Genomic DNA, 23,724 nt, shown 5'->3' with positions numbered 1-23,724 from the left:
AAGTGTAGAAGCCACAGGGCTGGCACTTCCAGGGCCACCAGCGGTCCCCAACCCGCCTCCTCACCACAAGTGTAGAAGCCACAGGGCTGGCACTTCCAGGGCCACCAGCGGTCCCCAGCCTGCCTCCTCACCAACCCCCACCCTCCACACCACCAGGGCCCACACGCTCACACGTAGATGGTGACAAAGAAGTCCTTGACCTCTGGGCTAGGGCCACTGGCCACCTTCAGGAACACGTCACGGGGCTCCCCGGGGCCCTGTCGACAGAGGGGCGCATCACAGCAACACTGGGCTCCAACCCCAGCTCCCCAAGTCCCCAGGAAGCAAATGCAGGTGTGAACCGGGCCCCCTCCCCCAACAGGTTTTTAATTTTCTGTACTTGTCAGAATTCATTATTTTTGTCACTGCAAAAGAGAAAAATCCTTAACTTCTTGATTTCATATTGAGTTTAATAATTATATTCTGCAGGAGATTTTATCCCATTTCCTAACCAGTCATAACATAATTATGGCCGTTATCCTTGCACAATGGCAATTAATAAGTGCCTTAATTACCACTCACTTTATTCTGTTTGCCTCACGCATTTTTTTTTAATTTAAATTCAGATAATCAAGGAACTGATCTGCTAGCAGGAAAAATGAAAACTCATTCATAAAACTCTCATGAGGATGTCAAAATAGCCCTTTAGCAGCTTAGAAACAAGCCACTTCAGTGAAAACCTAAAATGAAGAGGCTGCAGGACACCTGGGATGCAAACGGTAGGCAGGGCCTGGAGAGGGCAGGGCCACAGAACTTACCACACTCTGTGTCTCACAAATGATGTTCGGGTCACTACATCGAACATGGAAAGGGGGGTCCTCACTGGAAGTCCCTACAGGGGCACCTGGAGGGGGGAATATGAAAGCAAATGTCTTTTCCCAAAAGCCAAGACCCCCATAGGTGCTTAACGAAACACACTAGGGGACACAGCTGTCTGTGTGAACACCAGCGCTTCTTTCTCACCCAAGGGAGTAACCAAAGGAAGTTGGGGGGTACCACGGAGCCAGGAGCCAAATACAAAGGCTCAGTTCTGTTCTGAAGGCACCAGGGAGAAGTGAATCAGCAGGTGAACCCCCAGGCCCAACACGGAGGGCAGCACAGAGCCCGACACCCGAGGCCGGAGACCTTCCCCGGGCTGTGGATTTCAGGATGGAATCCGAGGGCCACGGGCGCCCTGCCACTGAAGAGGGACGAGAGAAGGTCACCGTGTCAAACGCTCAGGCAGGAGGTGATGCTGGGTTGTTTAAGAGCATCCCGGGTTGATGGAAGAATACTTGTCACCCTCGGGAGAAGCCTTTTCCACCTGCTGAACCTGCCCCAGGCCGGCCGTGGGGAGAGCGGGACCTTGCCTGGAAGCGTGTGCCAGGGTGGCAGGCGGATGGCTTTCTTCAGGAAGGTGAGCTCCGGGTGGTGGAAGCGGAAGACCTGGTCCACCACGTGAGGCTGCAGCTCCACCATCAGGCAGAGCACGGCCAGGGGCTTGCCGCTGCCCGCGCGGAACAGGACCTGCCGGAGAGCGGAGGGCGGGCAGTGCAGGGTCAGGACCTGCACACGGGGTCTCAGGCAGCTGCGTGCACGGCACCTCTCTGGACAGACAGGGTGGGGGTCCCCATAGGGTCTGCTCACCCCCAGGAGGTGGGAAGGGCAGGCAGAGTCAGACACACAGGGTCTGCAGTCGTGGGTGCCCACCCAAGGGGACCAGCCCAGCACAGGCTCCACACACGTGGACCACATGCGGCTGCCGCTCCTGCCACTTCCTGGAGGGAAGGGAAGTGCTCAGAAGGCCAGTGAGAAAGGTCTGCAGCCCTGAGTCCCCCTCCGACGCTCCCGCTGCCTGCATGTGCTGGGAAGTCATTCTAGAAGATCTAGACACTAACCCCACCAGGCCCTCAGAGGCGGGAAGCACAGCACATCCCCCAGAGGGTAAAAGGGGGCTGTGCCTAAACCCAAATGGCTACAAACTTTCTTTTTTAAAAAAAAATCATTATTCACTGAAAAAAAAAAATGTATCCAAGAGAGGTTCTAACTGGGGAGATGATGGAGCCAGTGTCTTTATTCCGGGACTCGGCCAGCCCAGCAAGCTCTCGGGAGCCAGGATGGAGAGCAGCACACGGTCAACCCCGCAGCTGGACAACCTTCCCACATCGGCGCAAAGCTCAGGACCCCAGAGAGACCTTCCACATGGAAAGGTCGCTCCTCCACTTTGTGGGTTTTACTATGAAGGCTTAGATGTGTAACTGGACACATGATAACTGGACAGCTGCCCATGAGGCCACGTGAGTGTGAGACAGGCACAAGGTGCACACTGCCCGCCCTCTGGACCCCAGCACACGGCCGCCCTCTCCAGGGAGCCCTTTCTGAACGCGCGGTCACTATCCCTTGTGTGTCTTCACCCTTCCCTCCGGGTCTTTAAGTGACTCCATGTTGGCTCCACCTTTTCGGAGGGTCACCTGAAAGCCACTGCCCCATGCATCTGTCCCCAAGTCTGTTTCCATGCTTTGTATGTGCTAACCCGGCTTCATGATCCACTGGGAGGGGAGCCCCACCACTGCACCCACATTCCTGGCAGCTGTGCACTGACACTCCTGCTGGAATTTCACTGCTATTCTGGGACTTTTAGCTCTACAATGACCGACTGTTTTTTAGCCCGAGGATCTGTTCAGAGGGATCAGGAGCAAGGGCACCCCAGTCATAATGAGCACACCCAGCACCAGACCTTAGTTTCTAAACACCATTCTCCACTAACAGGAACCTTAGATAACTGGCTGATCCAGACACAGAGCAGAAAGTCTAAGATGATTCAAGACGGAACATCTCATGTGCCGGGCACTAAGGAAAAGATCCAATGATGGCAGGGATCTGTCAAAAGGACACAGGGGCCAGCTCAAAGCAGAAGCCCCTGGTGGATGAGCAGTAAAACAGAGAAAGACAGTGACAAATGACCACCTGCTGAACGAAAAAAGAATTCACGCTCCAAAATGGTGCCAAATAAACTACAGGAATGAATGGAGGGAGGCAAAGTGCTGCCTAGTCACTTAGAACGTAGAAGGGATGATCGAATCTGAAAGTCACCGACAGCCAACCATCACGCAAGAATCATCAGGGGAGAATTATTTTAAAAAGAATGTCTATATGTGTAAAACTGAGTCACTTTGCTGTACAGCAGAGATTGGCACAACACTGTAAGTTGACTATACTTCAATTAAAAAAAAAGAATCATCAGTGGATATGAAAACTAGCAGCAGAAGTTGCATGAGGAACAAGATATTGACATAGTCTGAATATCTCCTGACAAAACTCAAATATTGACATAATCTGAGTATCTCCTGACAAAACACTATAGTTCTACTTATCATCTATAAAATACTTGTGAATTAATTTTACATTGAAGGAGCCTGGCAGACACCATCTTAACCAAGTAAGATGTTAAATTAACATCACTGGAAATAGAACAAATCGACATTGTGTCCCTCCCGATCAGAGGCTCTGAGAAGAACACAGCAGACCATCTGTGCTCGTCCAGCCCTGGAGGCACAGCCTGAACCCACTGACTCGCGAACACCAGACAAACCAGACTGAGGGGCAGGTGGAAGAACTGGCCTTTGTGCATCCAAAGTACTGAGGCTGTGGAAGGTGAGAAAAACTGGGTGGGACCACCTGACGCACCGTGGGACCCCAGGTGGGTGAGGGGTCCAGGGTTGGGATATTTGGAAAATGCAATCCAGGCCTATGATGAAATTGTATCAGTGTCAATTTTCTGATTTTCCAAGGCTGAGCACTGAAGAATTGATGCTTTTGAGTTGTGGTGTGGAGAAGACTCTTGAGAATTCCTTGGACAACAAGGAGATCAAACCAGTCAATCCAAAGGAAATCAACCCTGAATATACACTGGAAGGACTGACACTGAAGCTAAAGCTCCAGTATTTTGGCCACCTGATGCAAAAAGCCAACTCACTGGAAAAGACTGTGATACTGGGAAAGACTGAAGGCAAAAGGAGAAGGGAGCAGCAGAGGATAAGATGATTAGACAGCATCACCCACTCAATGGACATGAGTTTGAGCAAACTCCAGGAGACAGTGAAGGACAAGGGAGCCTAGCTTGCTGCAGTCCATGGGGTTGCAAAGTGTTGGACAGGGCTTGGCGACTGGACAACTGTGGTTGTGGAGTAGAGTATCCTTATTTTCAGGACATACAAATTCTAAGTTTCAAGGAGCAACTGGGCATTTTGCACATAACTTATTCTCAAAGTGCTCAGAAAAAAAAAATATATGGATAAATATAGACACAAAATGATAAGGCGAAGGTAAAATGTCAACAACTAGGAATCTGAGTAAATAAGACATGGCAATTCTTTGCACTATTCTTATAACTCCAAGTTTGAGATTATTTCAAAATAAAAAAAGGCATCCAGTATCACCTGTCACTTCCAAGTCGGTTCCCTCTGTTTTAGCTTCTTCTGTTTGCTGGTCTCTTCAGTGTCTAATTTCCACCCTGACACAAGGGGGCGGTGGTGGACACTTTTTTAGGCTCACTTGTTCAGTCTCTGTGAGCTGGTGCACTGGGATGACCCAGAGGGATGGTAGGGGGAGGGAGGAGGGAGGAGGGTTCAGGATAATGAACACATGTATACCTGTGGCAGATTCATGTTGATATATGGCAACACCAATACAATATTGTAAAGTTAAAAAAAAAAAGGTATTTCTGTTTTCAAAAAAATAAATGAATAAAGGCACAACAATAAATAATTTTTTTTTAAAAAGGCACAGGAGCTATAAGATATATTTCAGGGTAACCAAACTGCTGACGGGAGAAGTTCTTATTTATAGAAGAATCATGAGCAGTAAGTACAGGAACAATGAGAGAAATGGAGTTTCACCATTTTCCATCCTGATGGAATAACGGGTGTGGACAGTGGGCTTTTAGTGGACACATTAGCCACCAGGAACAGCCAGCTGCCTCAGCCTCTGCACGTGAGGCTACAATCAGCCCAGTGAGGCTGGCCCAGGATGGCCGGCCCACCCCCAGTGACTCCAGGGACAGAGTGCTGAGGACAGTGAACCCCAGCTTCCACAGACCATCCCCAAAAAGATGAGCAAGCACGGACTGGACATTGGGCCATCCCGAGGACCTGCTGCTAATCTGGGGGCAGTGATGATGGCACAAGGCCAGCTTAAAAAATTAGTCCTTATCAGTTTAGAGATACATACGGAAGTAATTATGAGTAAACTCATAAGGTGTCTGGGATTTGTTTTAAAACTCCAAATTCATGTAAGGAAAAATTAGCCTCTCAGATTTCATTTCTAGCCCTAACTAAGAAGTTGACACATTCCTTGTTGTTGTTGTTAAGTCGCTTCAGTCGTGTCCGACTCTGTGCAACCCCATAGACGGCTGCCCACCAGGCTCCCCCATCCCTGGGACTCTCCAGGCAAGAACACTGGAGTGGGTTGCCATTTCCTTCTCCGATGCATGAAAGTGAAAAGTGAAAGTGAAGTCGCTCAGTCGTGTCCGACTCTTCGCAACCCCATGGACTGCAGCCCACCAGGCTCCTCCATCCATGGGATTTTCCAGGCAAGAGTACTGGAGTGGGGTGCCATCACCTTCTCCAACACATTCCTTAGACAAAGGCAAAGCTGTGGCTCCATGTTTAAATAAAATACAGCAAATTTTCCTGGGTCACAGGTCATGGGCACAGGACTGCCCCCCGACAGGGAGACTCAGGGACACAAGGCAGCCAGGTTCTCAGTCTTGGAAATCTGTTCTCGGGGCAAGTGGCGGGGCAAAAGTGTTCTTGTTTTTCCTTTCATTTACTTTCAAAAGGCATTTGTTTTTGGAAAGCCACTCAGTCATGTTCGACTCTTTGTGACCCCATGGAATTCTCCAGGCCAGAATACTGGAAAGGGTAGTCTTTCCCTTCTCCAGGGGATCCCCTCAACCCAGGTCTCCCACATTGCAGGTGGATGTTTTACCAGCTGAGCCACAGGGGAAGCCCAAGAATACTGGAGTGGGTAGCCTGTCCCTTCTCCGGGGGATCTTCCCGACCCAGGAATCAAATTGGGCTGTCCTGCATTGCAGGTGGATTCTTTATCAACTGAGCTATCAGGGAAGCCCTTCAAAAGGGCCTGGAGAAATCCATGGACTGTACAGTCCATGGGGTTGCAAAGAGTCGTACACAACTGAGTGACTTTCAAATGGCATTAGTCTACCAAAAAAAGAAAACAAAAACAAATTTCTATAAAACAACAGTTTCCCAGATACCTAATAAGGACCTATTGTATAACACAGGGAACTCAATACTCTATAATGACCTATATGGGAAAAGAATCTGAAAAGAGTGGATATATGTAGATGTCTAACTGATCACTTTGCTGTCCATCTGAAACTAACACAACATTGTAAATCAACTGTATTCCAATAAAATTAAAAAAGAACACAACAGGGACCCAGGCTCCCCTAAGGACATCCTATATCGGCAGGCAGGTGATTGAGAAGTGCACCCTGCAAAGAGCCGTCCCCAGAGATGGCAACAGGCAAGTCCTACTTCCCAGAAGTAACACACTGACATACACACACGCCACTTTGATTCTACACAACACGGGATGCTCTGTCAGGGTCCGAAGGCCCATCTGACCCTGAGTGTGGGGCTATGCGGTGCCGGCTACAGCGGACACTGTTGGGGTGCATGCTGGCTTCCCACTAAGCAAGTCTCCGGGGAGGTGTTTCCATCCTAGACCCCTGCCCGGAGAACATACCAGCATCCGGTTGAAGCTGCCACTGCCCTGTTAGGACATGTAATGTCCACCTCCATGGGCCCTGCCCCACCCCCACCCTAGACCCCTCCCTCTAAGAGGTGCAGAGAAGGGCACAGGGGCCTGATAAACAAACCACAGAACCCATGACACCCTTCACCCTCCACTCAGAGGACCCCTGGCCGGCACTGCCAGACCTCAGACCATCCAGACGGGAGGCCTACTGTCCTCTGCCCCTTACCTTGGCGTGTTTGGTGGGCATCATGCTGGACTTATAGGGTGATCCGGCATCCATGTCCTTCTCTGATCTCAGCTCAGCAGAGGCCTGCAAGGAACCGTGAGCCCCCGGGGTCATGAGACGGAGGCCCAGGGTGACAGGTACTTCTTCCCACCTGCAGGACCTTCTACCTATAGTACCTTCTACCTGTAGGAACGGCTGCCACCCTGAGTCCATGGCCTCAGAGGCCCCTTTACTCTCACAGTGACCCCACCCCTGGCAGCTGCTGTTATTAACCAACCCCCACGCCCCAAAGAGGAAGCGGGGCATGCTGAGAGCTGTAAGGGGGATCAGAGCCTATAACCCAGCTCTGCTCAAAGCCAGAGGCCTGACACCTTCACTACAGTCCAGACAACCTCTTGGCCCAAAAGTGCATCCAGAGAGCCTGCACTGAAAACCGTGAGCCCCTCATGCCGGTCTCAGTGGTGAGCACTCCCTTGCAGAGCTGACCTCACGGGGTCAGGATAGAACACGCCCGCCGTACCCAGCCCATCACAGCATGCACTCTGCTCACACCCTCACAAGAAACCCCCAGGTGTCTGCAGTTCATGTCAGGGAGCAAGCAGCAGTGAGTAGAGAGTAGAAAACCCTAGAAAGTTTCAACCTGTTGGCTCCTCTGAGATTTAAGAAAGGCTCTTCTACCAAATTAATAAAGAGGATAAAGAGGAAGCGGTCCAGCTTTCCTGAGTGCTGAGTGACCTGTCAGGGCTGCTGGATCACAGTGCAGGTGCTGGGCATGGGTAGATGGGGGTGGGCGCAGGTGAGACAATGACAGTCAAGGGCTAACCATCTTTCACCACACAGGACAAGGCCCCCATCTCCCACATGACTTGGAAAGTAGGCTTTCCCAGGTGCCCGGCCAGCCCCTCAGCACAAGAAGACTGGCCTTCCTTACCTGTGCCGAGGCCCAGGGGCCCACAGAGAAAGTCTGGAACTTGAAGGGGATGTGGGCAGTCTCCCGAGGTCGCAGGAAGAGTTGGGGGGCCAGGCTGCCCCGCAGGTGGAACATGTCCTCCTCCAGGGGTGTGTGCAAGTCAGCCATGTCCTTGAAGTACCGCCACTCCTGACCATCCAGGATGAGACTGGAGGGAGGGGAGACGGCGCTGGGCACAATGTCCTTCTGGTCAGTCCCAGAGGTGGGGGATGGGTTAGTAGGGGTAGGTGCCCCCACCCACTCAGACCTGGCGGCCAGGACCCTCAAGGGCAAAACCAGCTCAGCTTTCAGTTGGAGCTGAGGGTAAAGGCTGGGGGCCTCACGGGGCGCCCGCAATCCCACCTGAGCTCGGGGTTGTCTATCTCGATGGTCACCGTGTGCTGCGCATTGTGGGGGTTCCTCAGGACGAACTCGAAGAACTCGGCAGCGCCTAGGGTGGCGTGGATGGTGTGCTGCGTGGTGATGGCCGTGCTCAGTGCGCTGGCGATGCTCTCCGCCTTTGTGCGCTCACGGTAGGCGGCAATGACCTGCAGGTCTCGGGCGTGCTGGGCATGGAGGCTCTGCTGGGCCTGCAGACACAGGGGCCGAGGGGGCTGTGGTCCTGAGGCTCGACACGGCTCGAGGGCTGTTATCTGACCACCTCCCCTTCTCCACCCCAAATGCCAGACTCCTTTGGTATCAACACCACCCCCTTCTTGGACTCGGGGGTTGGGTGGGACTGGCCGCCTCCAGCCCCAGGGGACAGAGAATGGGACTGCCTGTCTGCAGCAGCCCTGGTTCCCTCTGCCCGCAGGTGATGTACCCACGGGAGGTGAGGTCTGCCCACACGCCCCCTGAGACCACAACCACCCACCTGGGCGCAGTGAGAAACTAAAAGCAGAAGTTGCCAATAAAAGAGGAGAGAATAGCCCCAAAACTAAGACATGTGACCGGCTCCCCAGCCAGGTCTGCAGCAGTGGCAGCAGGAGTCCTGTCGGCAAGCAGAGTCACAGGAGGGGCTGTGGACAGGCCTAACTGACCGCCAGCTGGGTCAGGGTCCAGACCCAGGCACGCTGCCATGGCGGGTCTTGGCGTGGGTCCTTTGTCCACCTCCTTCTTCAAATGCTTCATATTTCCACAGGCTTGGCCACCCCAGGTGTGTTAGAGGCTGGAGGTGGGCTTATTTTTCTTGGGCGCCTTGTAGTGAAGGGTGAGGCCCATCAGACCTCAAGGCCAGGACCTGGGGAGGCGCCATGTGCTGGGGAGGCCGCAAGGAGCTCCAAACACGGAGGAGCCCCAGATGGCTGAATGCCTTCAGACTCTGACACAGAAGGCAAGGACCAAATTTGACTTCCGACTTAAATTAATTTGGATATTGACTTCCCCACAGCCAACACTCTGGCCTTTCCCCAGAAGGAGAATGAAGCTGAGCCTTGTTTCTCCCGGGGGATTTGAAAAGAGGAGGGCCGTAGTGTTGATACTTGAGACCTCCCTATGTGGGCATTTTACGACCAGAGCTTCTCTATGGAATGGAACCTCTGCCAGGCTGGGCTGGACACCACAGCCAGACCTAATTCAGGGTGAGAAACAAACAGAGCTGGGCTTTTCAACCTGGACTTGAAACAGAGGGCTGTTCCAGCCTGTCTCCAAGTGGAGGGGACACAGCCTGTACTGCCCACCAGTTAGAGGCCCCAGGACGAGGGCTCTGGGGGACAGGCCCCGTGAAGATGGGCGCAGTGCTGCCACATCTTCAGACTGACTGCCTAGATGAGCGCAGCGACGGCCACTCCCCAGTTCATCGTAGGCTGGGTGGGTAACGCCACAGACAGAGGTAGTCTGGCCCAGGGCTTAAGGTCCCCGCACTGCTCCAGGCCAGGGGTAAAGGCTAGAAAGGATGGACCCGCCTGAAGGGTCTGGCACCATCTGCAGCTGCCTGGCACCACCCAGACTGTTAACCCAGCTCAGTCTCATACACACACAAGCCAGTCCTCTAGTATCACCTTTATAACTGGTGAAGTGAAAAGTCAGTGTTAGTTGCTCAGTTATGTCCAAATTTTTGCGACCCCATGGACTGTAGCCCACCAGGCTCCTCTGTCCATGGAATTCTCCAGGCAAGAATACTGGAGTGGGGTGCCATTTCCTTCTCCAGGGGATATTCCTGACCCAGGGATTGAACCTGGGTCTCCTACACTGCAGGCAGATTCTTTACCATCTGAGTCATCAGGTATGCCGAAAGCCATCAGTAAAACAGAGGTGATGTCTTGGTCTTTTTCTGCCATAGTTCTGTCTTAATTCAGAACCCACGCAGGCAAAGGTGATGACACGTATTGGACCCCTCAGGCTCCCAGAGGCAGCGGTTGGTACTGCGGCCCCAAGACTGGTCCAGGGTCGCGCCACCCACCAGCACAGGGACACTCGTGAACCACGCACTGGCATTTCTGGAAAGTAAAGCCCTGTCTTCCGTGGCACTTGGCGTGGTCTGACAACACGGAACATGGGACTAGTGCCACCAGTTTTCTAGTGTGAGGGGCAATCCCGAGGCGCCAGAGAGAGGGGGCGGTGCCAACAGCAGTCACTGGGGCAGCTGCTGACCTGGGCACTGGGCACAGGGCGAGCCGAGTGCCCTCACATGGACGCTGTGTCTGCCCCAGGGCCCACCAGAGGTTCTGACTCTGCACTCCTGGCCCCAGGCCAACCACCTTCCCCCCAGAAGCTGGAGACCCTCAGCCTTGAGTCTGACCATCAGGGAAAGAAAGCTGCAACCCTAGCTGTCTCCTGACTGTCCTCACATGACCCCCAGCTCCTGGGGTCTATGGAACCACACGGTTCCATGCGCTACACGTGTGCAGGGTCAGCCAGGACACGGTGCCTGCTGACTCTTCCTGAGGACCCACTGACTTCACAGAACTTCCATCTCTGCTTCAAAGATGGGCATCTTTCCAGAAAGCTCTGAAAGGGAGAGAGACTACTGTATATTTGATAAATCGGGTTACTTTCACCTCAAAATTCCCCAGGGCTATGAACCCAGGAAATCATCACAATTTAGCAGAAAATTTTCTTGTATTTGGAAATCCAATTACTTTCAAATTTACTGATGTATTCAAAACAAGGGTTCTGAGCTGTTGATTTTCTCTATCAGAACATATCAAATAAGAGGAAACCAGCTAAATTAATCATAATAATGATGTTGGTAACAACAGCACTGGCAGTTGTCGGGCAGAGGACCTGCTGTGCGTGTGGCCAGCCACCCAGAGGCTGGGACCCCTGGCGTCCCCGGGTAGCAGCTGATCGGCCCTCAGAGGCGGCACAGGAGGCAGCAGACTGAGTGGCCTGTGGCCCGGAAGGAGGCCTGACCCAGCCCTGGGACAGCCTCCCCTCGAGGCATCCTCACAGCCATAGTCTGCTCCATGGCAGCAAGACGCTGCCGCGCTTGGCTCCCATGTCCACTGGCTGTCTGGGCCCCACCCGGCCATGTCACCTCTCACATCCCCTCCTGCTGTGCTCCACGCCCTTCCTCCCCCCACCAACTTAGGGCGGCTCCTTGCCCACCTGTGGGCACCGGGTAAGGGCCAGGCATGGCAACTCTGTTTGTGTCCAACAGGCCATGGGCACAGGCCTGGCTGGAGAAGGTTGCCATCTGTTCAGACACCCACCTGCCTTGATGTAGAGGCCCCTAGGACCTCTGTGGGATCCTCATCCCATGAACTCATAAAGTACAACCATCTTCTGTTTCTTAGCTGCAAAATACTACAGGGTCTTACTTAGATTTTTAGTCCAAAGTGGGAATTCTGATCATCACAGTTGCTCTGACACCTGTGATATAAAGTCCTCATGACTTTGCTCCCCAAACTTGGGGAACCCTCAGAATCCCTCTCAGAGCTGTTTTAAAAGTTTAGGCTCCAAGGACCCTACCCTGCACCAGCAATTTATTGGAATGGAGGCCAGGAATTGGCTTTTATTCAAAGCACTGCCGTAATTCTGGCTTGAAAACCTCCCCTGATGTCTGAGAAGTTGAGTCTCTCATGTTCTGTAACAAGGACGCAGAAGGGACAGGGTGGCTCCTGCAATGTTCTGGTGAACCCACCCACTCCTGCTGGGGGACCCAGGACCCAGCCTCACCAGCGTGCCCAGCCCGCGGCGGCCCGGCTCCAATCCACACTCCCGCAGCCGCACGGCCCTCATGCGCTCCAGCTTGCGCCTGCGGACGGCATCCCCCTCTTGATTGATGCCCTGGGGCCCCCGGGCCCCTGGTCTCAGGGGTGTGAACAGCAGGGCGGCCAGTTCGCTGTCCACATCAGCCAGCTTCTGAGCTTGGACCACATTTTTCACTGCTGGAAGGTTCAAAGAGAGGCTCAGAGGTTAAAGGGCAGAGTTTACGCTCTCTAAACAGCCAGGGCTCCATGCCTACCAGAGCACTTCACCCAGCGAGGGAGCCCAGAAAGCCCCCAGCTTCTCATGAACCCTGGGGTGCTGACACGGGTGGAAATGGTGCATCCTGCCCTGCTCGGCATCCTGCCCTTCTCCAGCCTCTCACATAGAGGGGGTTTGGTCTTGGTCCCAGGACGCAAACGTATGAATCCCCCGCTAGGTCTAGGGAAAAGCTCAGTGTTGCAGAAGCTCATGCCCTCAGGATGCCCCAGGGCCCGAGACACCCTCACCCAGGCCCGCGACCCTGCTCACCCCCAGCCCCTCCAGCGAGCACCCTCAACACCAGCACATAGTCCTGGCAGGTCCTCAAACTCACCTGGGTGGAGGTGTCACAAGCCCTAAGTTCAGATCAGGAATCGGGGGCTCTGATGAGTCCTGTCCCTCAGCCTGAGGCCCCTGGAGTGGGTGAAGACTGGACCACCCTGGCTTGCATCCCAAGCCCTCTGCTCTGCACCTGCTTCCTCTGACTGGTGGGGCCCCCCAAGCACCGTCTCCCCCGGGGGTTCTATTGGAACCCTGGACCCAAAGGAAAGTGGTGCAGCTGACAAATAGAAGCTGCCGCAGGCAGGCCAGGCCCCGGCAGGCAGGAGCGCGGCACTGCCTTCCTCCCATCCGTGGTGCTCCTGTGACGTGTGCACGAGCCACATCACAAGCTGACACACAGACTCCTGGGCAATCACGAAACCAGGCACAGGCGAGCAGGTGGGAGGGAGCCCCCGACCTGGAACTGGGTACTTCCTCCAGGCACCCCCAGAACCACAGTATGTAACCCCGAGCCTGAACTCTGCTGGCCAGGCACCCACTCCCCGTCCTCGTGTGTCTCCACCTCCTGCTGCAGTGCTCCACATCCTCCCTCAACAGAGACAAGCGCTATTTCCGGTTCCGGGTGCCATGAGATGGTGCAGACGTCTCACACTGTCACCCCAAAAGAGCACATGTCCTGTATCTGGGGTCCAGCTCCACGGGGATGGGAGCTCCAATCTGGATCGGGCTCAAGCAGCCCAAGGCCCGCAGTCGCACAAGGAGGGGCCAGGGTGGAAGACAAGCAAGACTAGGGGTGATCGACCAGCCAATGTGTTCAGACTGCATCACCCCGACAAATGACTTTCTGGGTTCCAATGAAACCAGAAATGAAATTCCAGTGTGACCATGCAGGACCACACTGCTGAAGTCAGTAAGCGCCTTGTAGAGCTCGGCACAACTTCCTGCTTCCAGAACTTTGCTGGGGGGTGGAGACACGGCTTCTGGTAGAGCACCCCTACCCTCTGGTTTTGATCAAAATAGGGATCGGAAGACCAACGACCCCAGAGGCTCTCAATCCCTTCAACAAATCCTCACTGTTGTAACTCCCCGCACTGCCCTGAGGAGCCCCTGGCCTGCCAGGCCCTGCCGTGGGTTTTACAAACCCACCTTTTTGGCTTCATACTGCTCATGCAAAAAGGCAATATGGTTGTCTGAGGAGGCCTTACAAAGAGCTGAGAAAAAGGCAAAGGAGAAAAGGAAAGATATACCCATCTGAATGCAGAGTTCCAAAGAACAGCAAGGAGAGATAAGAAAGGCTTCCTCAGTGATCAATGCAAAGAACTAGAGGAAAACAGTAGAATGGAAAAGACTAGAGATCTCTTCAAGAAAATTAAAGATACCAAGGGAACATTTCATGCAAAGATGGGCACATAAAGGACAGAAACAAGATGCACCTAACAGAAACTGAAAATATTAAGAAAGGTGGCAAGAATACACAGAAGAACTATACAAAAAAGGTCTTCATGACCCAGATAACCAGGATGGTGTAATCACTCACCTAGAGCCAGACATTCTGGAATGCAAAGTCAAGTGCACCTTAGAAAGCATCACTATGAACAAAGCTAGTGGAGGTGATAGAATTCCAGTTGAGCTATTTCAAATCCTAAAAGATGATGCTGTGAAAGTGATGAACTCAATATGCCAGCAAATTTGGAAAACTCAGCAGTAGCCACAGGACTGGAAAAGGTCAGTTTTCATTCCAATCCCAAAGAAAGGCAATGCCAAAGAATGTTCAAACTATGGCACAATTGCACTCATCTCACACGCTAGCAAAGTAATGCTCAAAATTCTCCAAGCAAGGCTTCAACAGTTCATGAACTGTGAATTTCCAGATGTTCAAGCTGGGTTTAGAAAAGGCAGAGGAACCAGAAATCAAACTGCCAGCATCTGTTGGATCAGCGAAAAAGCAAGAGAATTCCAGAAAAACATCTACTTCTGCTTTATTGACTACGCCAAAGCCTTTGACTGTGTGGATCACAACAAACTGTGGAAAATTCTTAAAGAGACGGGAATACCAGACCACCCTACCTGCCTCCTGAAATCTGTATGCAGGTCAAGAAGCAACAGCTAGAACCAGACATGGAACAACAGACTGGTTCCAAAGTACGAAAGGAGTACATCAAGGCTATATATTGTCACCCTGTTTATTTAACTTCAATGTAGAGTACATCATGTGAAATGCCGGGTTGGATAAAGCACAAGCTGGAATAAAGATTGCCAAGAGAAATATCAATAACCTCAGATATGCAAATAACACCACCCTTATGGGAGAAAGTGAAGAGGAACTGAAGAGCCTCTTGATGAAAGTGAAAGAGGAGAGTGAAAAAGTTGCCTTAAAACTCAACATTCAGAAAACTAAGATCATGGCATCTGGTCCCATCACTTCATGGCAAATAGATGGGGAGACAATGGAAACAGTGAGAGACTTTATTTTTTGGGGCTCCAAAATCACTGCATATGGTGACTGCAGCCATGAGATTAAAAGACGCTTGCTCCTTGGAAAAAAAAGCTATGACCAACCTAGACAGCATATTAAAAAGCAGAGACATTACTTTGCCAACAATTGTCCATCTAGTCAAAGATATGATTTTTCCAGTAGTCATGTACCGATGTGAGAGTTGGGCCATAAAGAAGGCTGAGTGCTGAAGAATTGATGCTTTTGAACTATGGTGTTGGAGAAGACTCCTGAAAGTCCCTTGAGGAAATCAGTCCTGAATGTTGATTGGAAGGACTGATGTTGAAGCTGAAACTCCAATACTTGGGCTGCCTAATGCGAAGAGCTGACTCATTTGAAAAGACTCTGATGCTGGGAAAGATTGAAGGCAGGACAAGGGGACAACAGAGGATGAGATGGTTGGATGGCATCACTGACTCGATGAACATGAGTTTGAGCAAGCTCCGGGAGTTGGTGATAGACAGGGAGGCCTGACCTGCTGGAATCCATGGGGTCCCAAGAGTCAGACTTGACTGAGCAACTGAACTGAACTGAACTCCCACTGGTTCCCAGGGATGGGGACTTCCCGCTCCATCAGCCAGCTCTCCATCCATCCTCTGGGTGACCAGAGAGACCAGCTGGGGGTAATTCCCCAAAGCAGGGAATCCAGACTCTAGTCCCGGTTCACAACCCTAACCATGCCACCGGCCAAATCACCTGACCTCTCTGCCTCAGCTTCTCTGACATTAAAATGAGTCGCCTGACTCATGCAGTGCAGACCCCCTAGAACATCTGAATGTACACAGGCCCCTCTCCTAGGAAGAACAAGGAGGACCCACAAAGTTTGGGCTGAAGTTCCAGGAGACTTCTGGGATTCTGGAGGCCTCCTTCTCCTGAGCCCCTCAGCTCTGACTTCCCACCCGGGGCACAGATTCAAGGCTAACAACATCAAGGGCCATCAACACAAGAAGCTCATGGTGGTTTTGGATTCACATGAGATGACCCAAAACATTTGGGGGGTACTTTCCTAAGGGCACCCTCCACTTTTCATTCCAAGGACAGTATTTGACATTTAGGTCTGTGAGTCATTTGACAGAAAATCTTCCCAGTTATGCAAGATTTTCACCAAGCCCAGGTCTTTATCACCCGAGTTTCCTAACTGGTTTATTCTTCTCTTTCCGACATGAGGAGTTTCTAACTAGTTTTAAAAATCAGTCTCTGTTCATCCTGACCTTTCTCCCTTTCCTCTTCCCCAACAAAGCAGCCGCTGCCTAAAAACAAACGTCACTCACAGGACTATGAACTCCGAAGAATAACAGTGGCTTCCACCATCTGGAGAGGGCAGGGTGGATGGGCATGGTGACTCAACATGGCCTGCAGGCCACTGAGCCAGACGCTGAGCACCAGTCCACCCCCAGATCCAGGACAGCAGGCACCACACAGCCTCACACGTGTGTACCTGCACACGCATTCACACACATTCACACACACACACAGCCTCCCTTCCCTCACTCCATCCCACCCCCTGGCCCATCACACCAAGCACAACCCTCCCCTCCCACCCACAGGTTCCTTGCCCTCTCCACTCACATCTGGGGCCCCCGGCTGTCAGGAGGCTGCCTCCCATGAAGTTGCCGACTCCATCATTTGAGATGACCCTCGACCTGGAAGGTGGCAGGGAACTGGGACTCCTTACTCTCTGTTCACACAAGTGACCTGTATGAAAACACCACACACACACACCACCCTGCATTAATTAAGTAATTAATTCTGACATTAATATCAGAAAAGAGTCTGATAACATACATACACCCCTGATAAGGAGATCTGGCTTCAAATACCCACTGACCCACCAACATCCCCACATTCCACTCTCGGCCTGAATTTGTTTTGCAACAGAGATGGTGGGTGGCCAGCAGAGGCCTGTTTTCCCTCGAGCAGCCTGCTCTCCAGGTCCACACCTCCTCTCCTTCCCCAGAGCAGCCATCTGCTCTCCAAAGAGGAGCTGGGGCTCAGGACCCTCAAGGCAGGTCCCCAGGACCCCAGCCTCGTGCTCTGGGATGGTCAAAGACTCTGTCATCAGCCCTTGAGTGTCACACTGCTGCAGGAAGGCCTTTGTACCCTTCTGCAAACATCTGTACCCAAAAACTCCTGGCGGGGAGGAATCTCCATGTGGGACCTCCCCGGGGAGAGAGGAGACCCCCACAGAGCCCCTGGGGGAAGGGTGAATGAGCCTCAATAGAGGGCCCTTGGGTGAGAGAGAAGCCCCCATGCAGGGCCACCTGGGGAGAGAGGAGCCTCCACACAGGGCCTCTGCAGGTAGAGGGGAGGAGACTCCATGCAGGGCCTGGGGGCTGTTTGCTGAAAGAGCTCTGGAGGGGACAAAGTGGCGTCAGGGGACAGCGTGTCCCAAGGGCCAGCCCTATTTCCCTCCAGCTGAACCGGGGCAGGCTTCACTACTTCCAGTGTCATCTGGTCCCAGGGATGACAAGTGTTTGCTGCAGACATGCTTCACCTGGGTAAATGGGCCCTGTCCTCGGGACCACCACCTCTCTGCGTGGACCTGACACCCCTCGGGGTGAGGCAGACAGAGCTCAGCTGTCAGATCCAGAAACAACCACCAAACACAAGACATGCTACTCATCTCTCACCGGCAATCTGGGGTGTCCGGCAGTCTTTCTGGGAGGGGTTAGAAGGGGACCCTGCCCCCTGGATGGGACCCAGGGGAGGGGGTGATGCTCCTGCTCAGCTCAGCAGCCCCCTTTGGCCCCACCTCTGCAAGTCTACTTGCTGCTGGGAGGCTGCTGTTCACGGCAAGCCCAGGGCCCAAGCATCAGCACGCCCACCTGCCTGCAGGTGTCAGCTTGTCCTCTCAGGGACAACGGTGGGGTTTATGTCTCTAGCAACCTGACGGGAACTCTTTCTGGGCTGTTCTCAGCCAAGGCTGGAAAGAGGGTAGCCATCCTTCCAAGGGAGGTCAAGGTCCCTGCACTGCTCCAGAGGGGGGCCGCCACCCCAGACCCCAAGGAACAGCAGCAGACCCTGGAACTGCAGTTGGAGACCCCAAACACATCAGTGCGACAGCAGACCATCCCCCTAAAAGATGAGTGAGGACAAAGGCCTGCTGTGGGCATGGGAAAGGCCAGATTCAGAAATGAAAAACCAAGGGACCTCCCTGTTGGTTAAGGCACCAAGCTTCCATAACAGAGGGCACAGCGTTCGATTCCTGGTTGGGAAGCTAAGAACCTTCATGCCATGTGGCAGGGCCAAAAATAAAAACGACAGACAGAAATCATCTCTGGTCAATCAAGGAGCAATTCACGCAACAAGGTTTAAAGGCTGGTGACGCAGTGAGTGAGTCCTGCCCTTGGAGAGCTTTCATTCTGGTCCTCTTGAGCATTTTCTGGGAATCTCGGCTCCCGGAGGCCTTCCTGCCTCCCCTCTTGTGACAGGGAGCTGCTTCCGTCACCTACCCAGCCACCACACATTCAGATGCAGTCCTGGCAAACTGGAGGTTCCGCTTCTTCCACATCCTCCCAGGGAAACGGCTGCATGGGCAGGTGTGGGAGCCCATGGTCCAGAGCCCCTGGGGGCAGCAGCAGCCCCACAGCGTCCGCGGTCAGAACTGTTCTGTCGCTGCTCCAGGAACCACCAGGAAGCCGCCCCCCTGTCCACTCTCATCCCCTGCAGCTGCCACCACACCCTTCCCAGGGGTCTTCCATCTTCCCCTGCAAACTGAAGCCGCTAAGCATTTTTCTCGTCTCCGTGGGACCTATTTTTGACCTGACAGCAGCTACCGTCCTAGGATCGTGAACCTCCTCCCTGAGAAAGGAACCTAGTATTGACCCCTCCTCACTCAGAGGAGCTCTCACATCTGAGGTCGGCTTCATCCCCTGACATCCAAGACGACGTCAGACTGGCCGGTGTAGCGATTACTTCCTGAGTCCTCCCACGGCTGCGCTGGGTCAAGGGCAAACACCACAAGGGAGAACCAGCAGTGTCCTTGCGGGCCCACTGCCGTGGCTTTCTCCACCACCTTAGTCCTGCAGCGAGTGGGTCCCTGGGTCGTGGGCAAGGAAGCCTGTGGTCCACCCGGATCCAGTTGAGAGGAGGCAGGCGTGTTGTGAGCCTGATAATAGCTCCACTGAGACCCACAGAACCCCAGGGAACTGCAGCAAAGCCCAAATCTGCTCACCAGCTCTCGGGGGCAGGTGACAGTGTCCTTGGAGCTCCGGCTCTCAGGAGGACCAACCATCACCACAGCGTGTGACCCAGCAGCACATGTGGTTACCTCCCCGGCAGACAGGGGCCGTCCGGGGCTTCCTGATCACTTCCTCCCACTGTATTTGTATTTGGAGTGTCGGTTTGTTTAGAAACATGCTATTGTGCTGGTGCTAGGTTACTTCAGTCGTGTCCAACTCTTTGCGACCCTATGGACGGCAACTCTCCAGGCTTCTCTGTCCACGGGACTCTCCAGGCAGGAATACTGGAGAGGGTGGCCATGCCTCTCTTCAGGGGATCTTCCCGACCCAGGGACCGAACCTGTCTCTTATGTCTCCTGAATTAGCAGATGGGTTCTTTAGCACTAGCGCCACCTGAGAAGCCCTGGTTTAGAAAGGGGTAGTAATCTTGAGAAACTGGATTTACATTCGCACACCGGCTCCAGGACCACATGGGGCGAAGGTGCCACGTCTAATAAGGGCACAATTTGCGACCTGAAATCGCTGAGGCTTTTGTGCCCTTCCATGAGACAGAAAGTTACAGCTGGCGACCTACACATGGCTACAGAGCAGAGTGTGCCAGTCTCTCAGCTGAGTCTGACTCTGCAACCCCATGGACTGCAGCCCGCCAGGCTGCTCTGTCTATGGGATTTCCCAGGCAAGAATACTGGAGTGGGTAGCCATTTCCTTCTCCAGGGGATATGAAGCCAAGACACCCCCAAATCTGCAGGGCTCCCAAATCAGCTAGGCAGCCGCCCTGCCTCCCACCATGCAGAGTGATCACACTGTTTGACCCCAAACCCAGGTCATCCATCAAAGTCCACAGCACCCGGTGCTTCCATAACCCCGAGAGCACCAGTACTTGACCGTGGAGCCAGGGGTCAGGGCAGCCCTTGGTCCCTCAGGAGGCCTTAGATACAGTGGTCACACGCACAAGCAGGATCCCAGGATAAAAAATTCTGAGATCTCTAAATGATGAAAAGCAAGTGTTGGTCTGCTCAGTGTGTCCGACTTTTTATGGCCTCGTGGATGTAGCCCGCCAGGCTCCTCTGTCCGTGGCATTCTCCAGGCAAGCATACTGGAGTGCGCAGCCATTCCCTTCCCCAGGGGATCTTCCCAACCCAGGGATCGAACCCAGGTCTCCTGCATTACAGGCAGATTCTTTACTGTCTGAGCCACCAGGGTCAAACAGCAGAAGCGCCTGGCACGAAAGGAGTGTCAAAAAGCTCGTCTGAGCCGAGAAGCTGCAGAGCACAGGGACGACCCTCTGCCACAGAAAGACTCCTGGGGACCCGGCCGTCACGCCTCAATCCGCAGCCTCACACTTGAACTCGGCTGTGAACATAGAGGCCCGGGTGTCGTCCGGGTGTCTGCTGGCCCCACCTCTGTCCCCTCAAAAGGCCCACACAGCCATTACCGCCTCTGCCGGCCCGCGCCTGCTGCTTGGCTCAGAACAACCAGTTTTATAAAGAAATAAAAGCCATGACACTTTTATTTTTCTTTTTTCAGAAAACCGCAGACTATACAGAGGAAAGCACGGTGCGGCCGCTTCGTACAAGTGGGCTGCGTGCAGCTTCAGCGCTTTGTTATCCATCCCTGCTCGGTGACAGCGCAGCCTCCCAGGCTGGCTGTCTCAGGCTCCTTCCCACCGCCTTATCTCTGTCTTGCAGGCAAAGTATAAAAATGACAATTTAAGATAACACATAATGGAGCTAATCTTTCTTCCAAAGATAAGATTTTAAAACCTGGAGTCACTGCATATTTGTGGGCTGGTGAATTAAATATAAAAATAGCCAACACAATCTCAGAGGCAGAAGAAGGTTTCTAGCAACTCCCCTCTGTTGTGGGCGCTTTTGAATAATGTCTGCTCCTCACACGCGGCTCATTTATTTCTCTAGGACCTAATTGAGTTTTGCTGTTTCCATATTGTCTGTTTTCCAGGCTGCCTTGGATCCGACAGCTGTAAACAAGCGAGCAGAAGCCTCAGACCCAGCTTAATGAGCTCCGCGCTGGTTCCCGCTGCTTGGCTCCGGCTCTCCGCACGCGTCAGTGAGGCCCATGGGGCTGCAGGCTCTGAAATCAGGCTGGGCTGTAAGGAATGGAAAATTCCCCAAGAAAGCGACAGAGGTTGGAGTCCAGAAGCCTCAATGGCTTGGCGGTGTCCTGCTTTCAGTCCTCCCACGGTCCCCTGGAGGGGATGGAGTGGGCTGGTCACTAGCCCCATGGGGCTCATGCTGCCCTCTCCCTTGAGGCGGGCACAGGCAGGCCTGGAGGGCCTAATGTTCCCTGTCCCATCAGGGGCTTAGTGGAGACCCGAGAATGTCCAGGCAGGACCATGCCAGGGCCAGAGAGGGCTTTCCTCGGTGCCTCTGCTGAGCAGCTATTGGGATACCATCTGACATGAGGTCAAGGTGCTCGACTCTGAAGGACAGCATCCCTATGCTCCTCTGTCCCTCTGCTCCTCTGTCCTTCTGCTCCTCTCCCCAAGCTGTGCATGTGGAGCTTAGGAACAGTTCTCTTGTCTCTCCCCCACGATGAGGCAGTGCTATGAGCTGACCAAGCTCTCTCCTGAAGCCAGGCATCTTATGTGAGGATCATCACAGAGACGTCCCATGCACAGTACAGGAAACAGAACCTGGGCAAGACCGAGACAGCAAACAATCCCAAACCCCAACCAGATATCAGGAATGCCAAACAACCAGTGCCAGGGAAGGCTCAGTGGTCGAGGACAGAGGCTCTGGGATCATGGCAGGCACTCGGTGGACAAGGCCAGACTCAGTGGTCAGGACATACACTCAGCGATCGATGACAGACGCTCAGCGATCAAGGGCAGACTCAGTGGTCAGGACATACACTCAGCGATCGATGACAGACGCTCAGCGATCAAGGGCAGACTCAGTGGTCAGGACATACACTCAGCGATCGGTGACAGACGCTCAGCGATCAAGGGCAGACTCGCTGATCAAGGGCAGACTCAGTGGTCAAGTAATGAGAGCTGAATTCCTATCGAGAGCTGCTGCCCATGTGCCCACTGTCCTGAGGGGGCTCACGCCCCAGATGGGAAGCAGAGTGGCTACCCGGGAACAACAGTCAAGCTGCTGGGGGCTCTTACCCACGTTGGCCAAGGTCAAGTGCAGCTGGCCCTTCACCACCGTGTGGACGTCGATGGGTCTGACGCAGCCAAACTTGGTCATGTCTCCACTCACCACCATGGCGTCCTGCTCATATTCAGTCGCCACAACCTCCAGCTCGTGCGAGACCTGCACGGCCGGCCGCCCCTGGCGGAGAAGGTGCTGCAGAGGAGAAGGCATGGGTCAGAGGGGGGCTGAGGCAGAGGCCATCTGCTCTGAAAACCCAAGTCCTCGATGTTAAAGACTGATGTCAGGTCTTTAACAAAGTGCATCCCGGTCCACCCACTGAGCAAACACAAGCAGGCCCGGCAGCCCCGCATACAGCCCCCTCTGCAGGGGGAAGTCGGGAAGTGCATGACAAGGGGTCCCTGAGGAAGCCCAGTGGGAGCCCTGAGGAGTCTCCACTGGGCCTCCACACAGGGAAGGCAGGGGGCATGCCAGGCAGGGTCGGGAGTGCTCCAGAGTGGCTGAAAGATGGGCAGCGGGTCTAAGGAGGGACCACAGGACAGACGGAGCCAGGTCAGGAAGTCTCCAGGCCAGACCCAGGCTCCGTGCCAGGCCAGGCAGACCCAGGAAGTATAGGGATGTTCTGGAGCCCACTCTTCTCTGCTAATCAACTTTAACCCCTCAGTCCTCAGCCTGAGCCCAAGGGTAGTGGGGCCAGGAGGGAGGGAGGGCTGGGCCCCTCCTCCTGCATGGCCTGGAGAAGGTGACCAGGCCTCTCGACTTCACATAAAAACAAAAGCGTGGGGCCAGGTTAAGTTCCTGCTTCTGGAATTCTGGCCCTGTCCCCCCAGCATCCGTCCTCTGTCCATCTCTGGGGTGGACACACTCAGACCAGATCCCTCCTTAGCAGGTCTGGGGGCTTCCAGCTGCATAGACCCTGCTTGCTCAGCAGTGCTTGTCCACATGATGCCAACACAGGCATGGTTCAGGAGTCTCGGTGGCCAGATGGGGTGAAGACCCCTCCAGAGGGACACTGGTCAAGGCAAGAGGTGACGCCCAGCTGCCCAGGGAGCAACAATGGCAATAAAAACAGGGTATTGCTTCTCACCTCAGAAACTGCAGAGACTTTTCTAAAAGCTAATAATCATAAAGGGTAGGACGGTAGTAGCTCAGTCCTCTCCAGCCGTGGACCCCACCCAGTGCTCTGCACACACTGCCCCTGGCTCCTTCCACTGCCCTGGGGGCGTCACCCACTCAGGGGTGGGTCCTGAGACCCGGGGTGGGGG

At 53.7% G+C, this 23,724-nt stretch overlaps 1 protein-coding gene across 3 annotated transcripts in view; it reads right to left on the bottom strand.

Moving 5' to 3' along the window:
• Positions 1-23,724, bottom strand: part of NPHP4 (nephronophthisis 4) — a 138,338-nt gene that overhangs the window by 3,670 nt on the left and 110,944 nt on the right. For 2 of the 3 annotated variants that reach the window (XM_010849957.1, XM_010849958.1), the window contains exons 19-27: positions 22,474-22,654; positions 16,732-16,857; positions 12,096-12,307; positions 8,340-8,566; positions 7,959-8,145; positions 7,028-7,111; positions 1,389-1,545; positions 798-883; positions 172-257 (exon numbers count right to left, since the gene is read on the bottom strand). In XM_010849957.1, the coding sequence (XP_010848259.1) occupies positions 172-257; positions 798-883; positions 1,389-1,545; positions 7,028-7,111; positions 7,959-8,145; positions 8,340-8,566; positions 12,096-12,307; positions 16,732-16,857; positions 22,474-22,654 (1,346 nt within the window). The remainder of the gene's footprint in view (positions 1-171; positions 258-797; positions 884-1,388; positions 1,546-7,027; positions 7,112-7,958; positions 8,146-8,339; positions 8,567-12,095; positions 12,308-16,731; positions 16,858-22,473; positions 22,655-23,724) is intronic. The other variant, XM_010849959.1, reaches the window with a different exon arrangement.

Source organism: Bison bison, unplaced genomic scaffold, assembly GCF_000754665.1.
Source record: "Bison bison bison isolate TAMUID 2011002044 unplaced genomic scaffold, Bison_UMD1.0 scf7180017864289, whole genome shotgun sequence".
In the NCBI taxonomy this organism is placed as follows: domain Eukaryota; kingdom Metazoa; phylum Chordata; class Mammalia; order Artiodactyla; family Bovidae; genus Bison; species Bison bison.
This window is presented reverse-complemented; position numbering and strand designations above follow the sequence as displayed.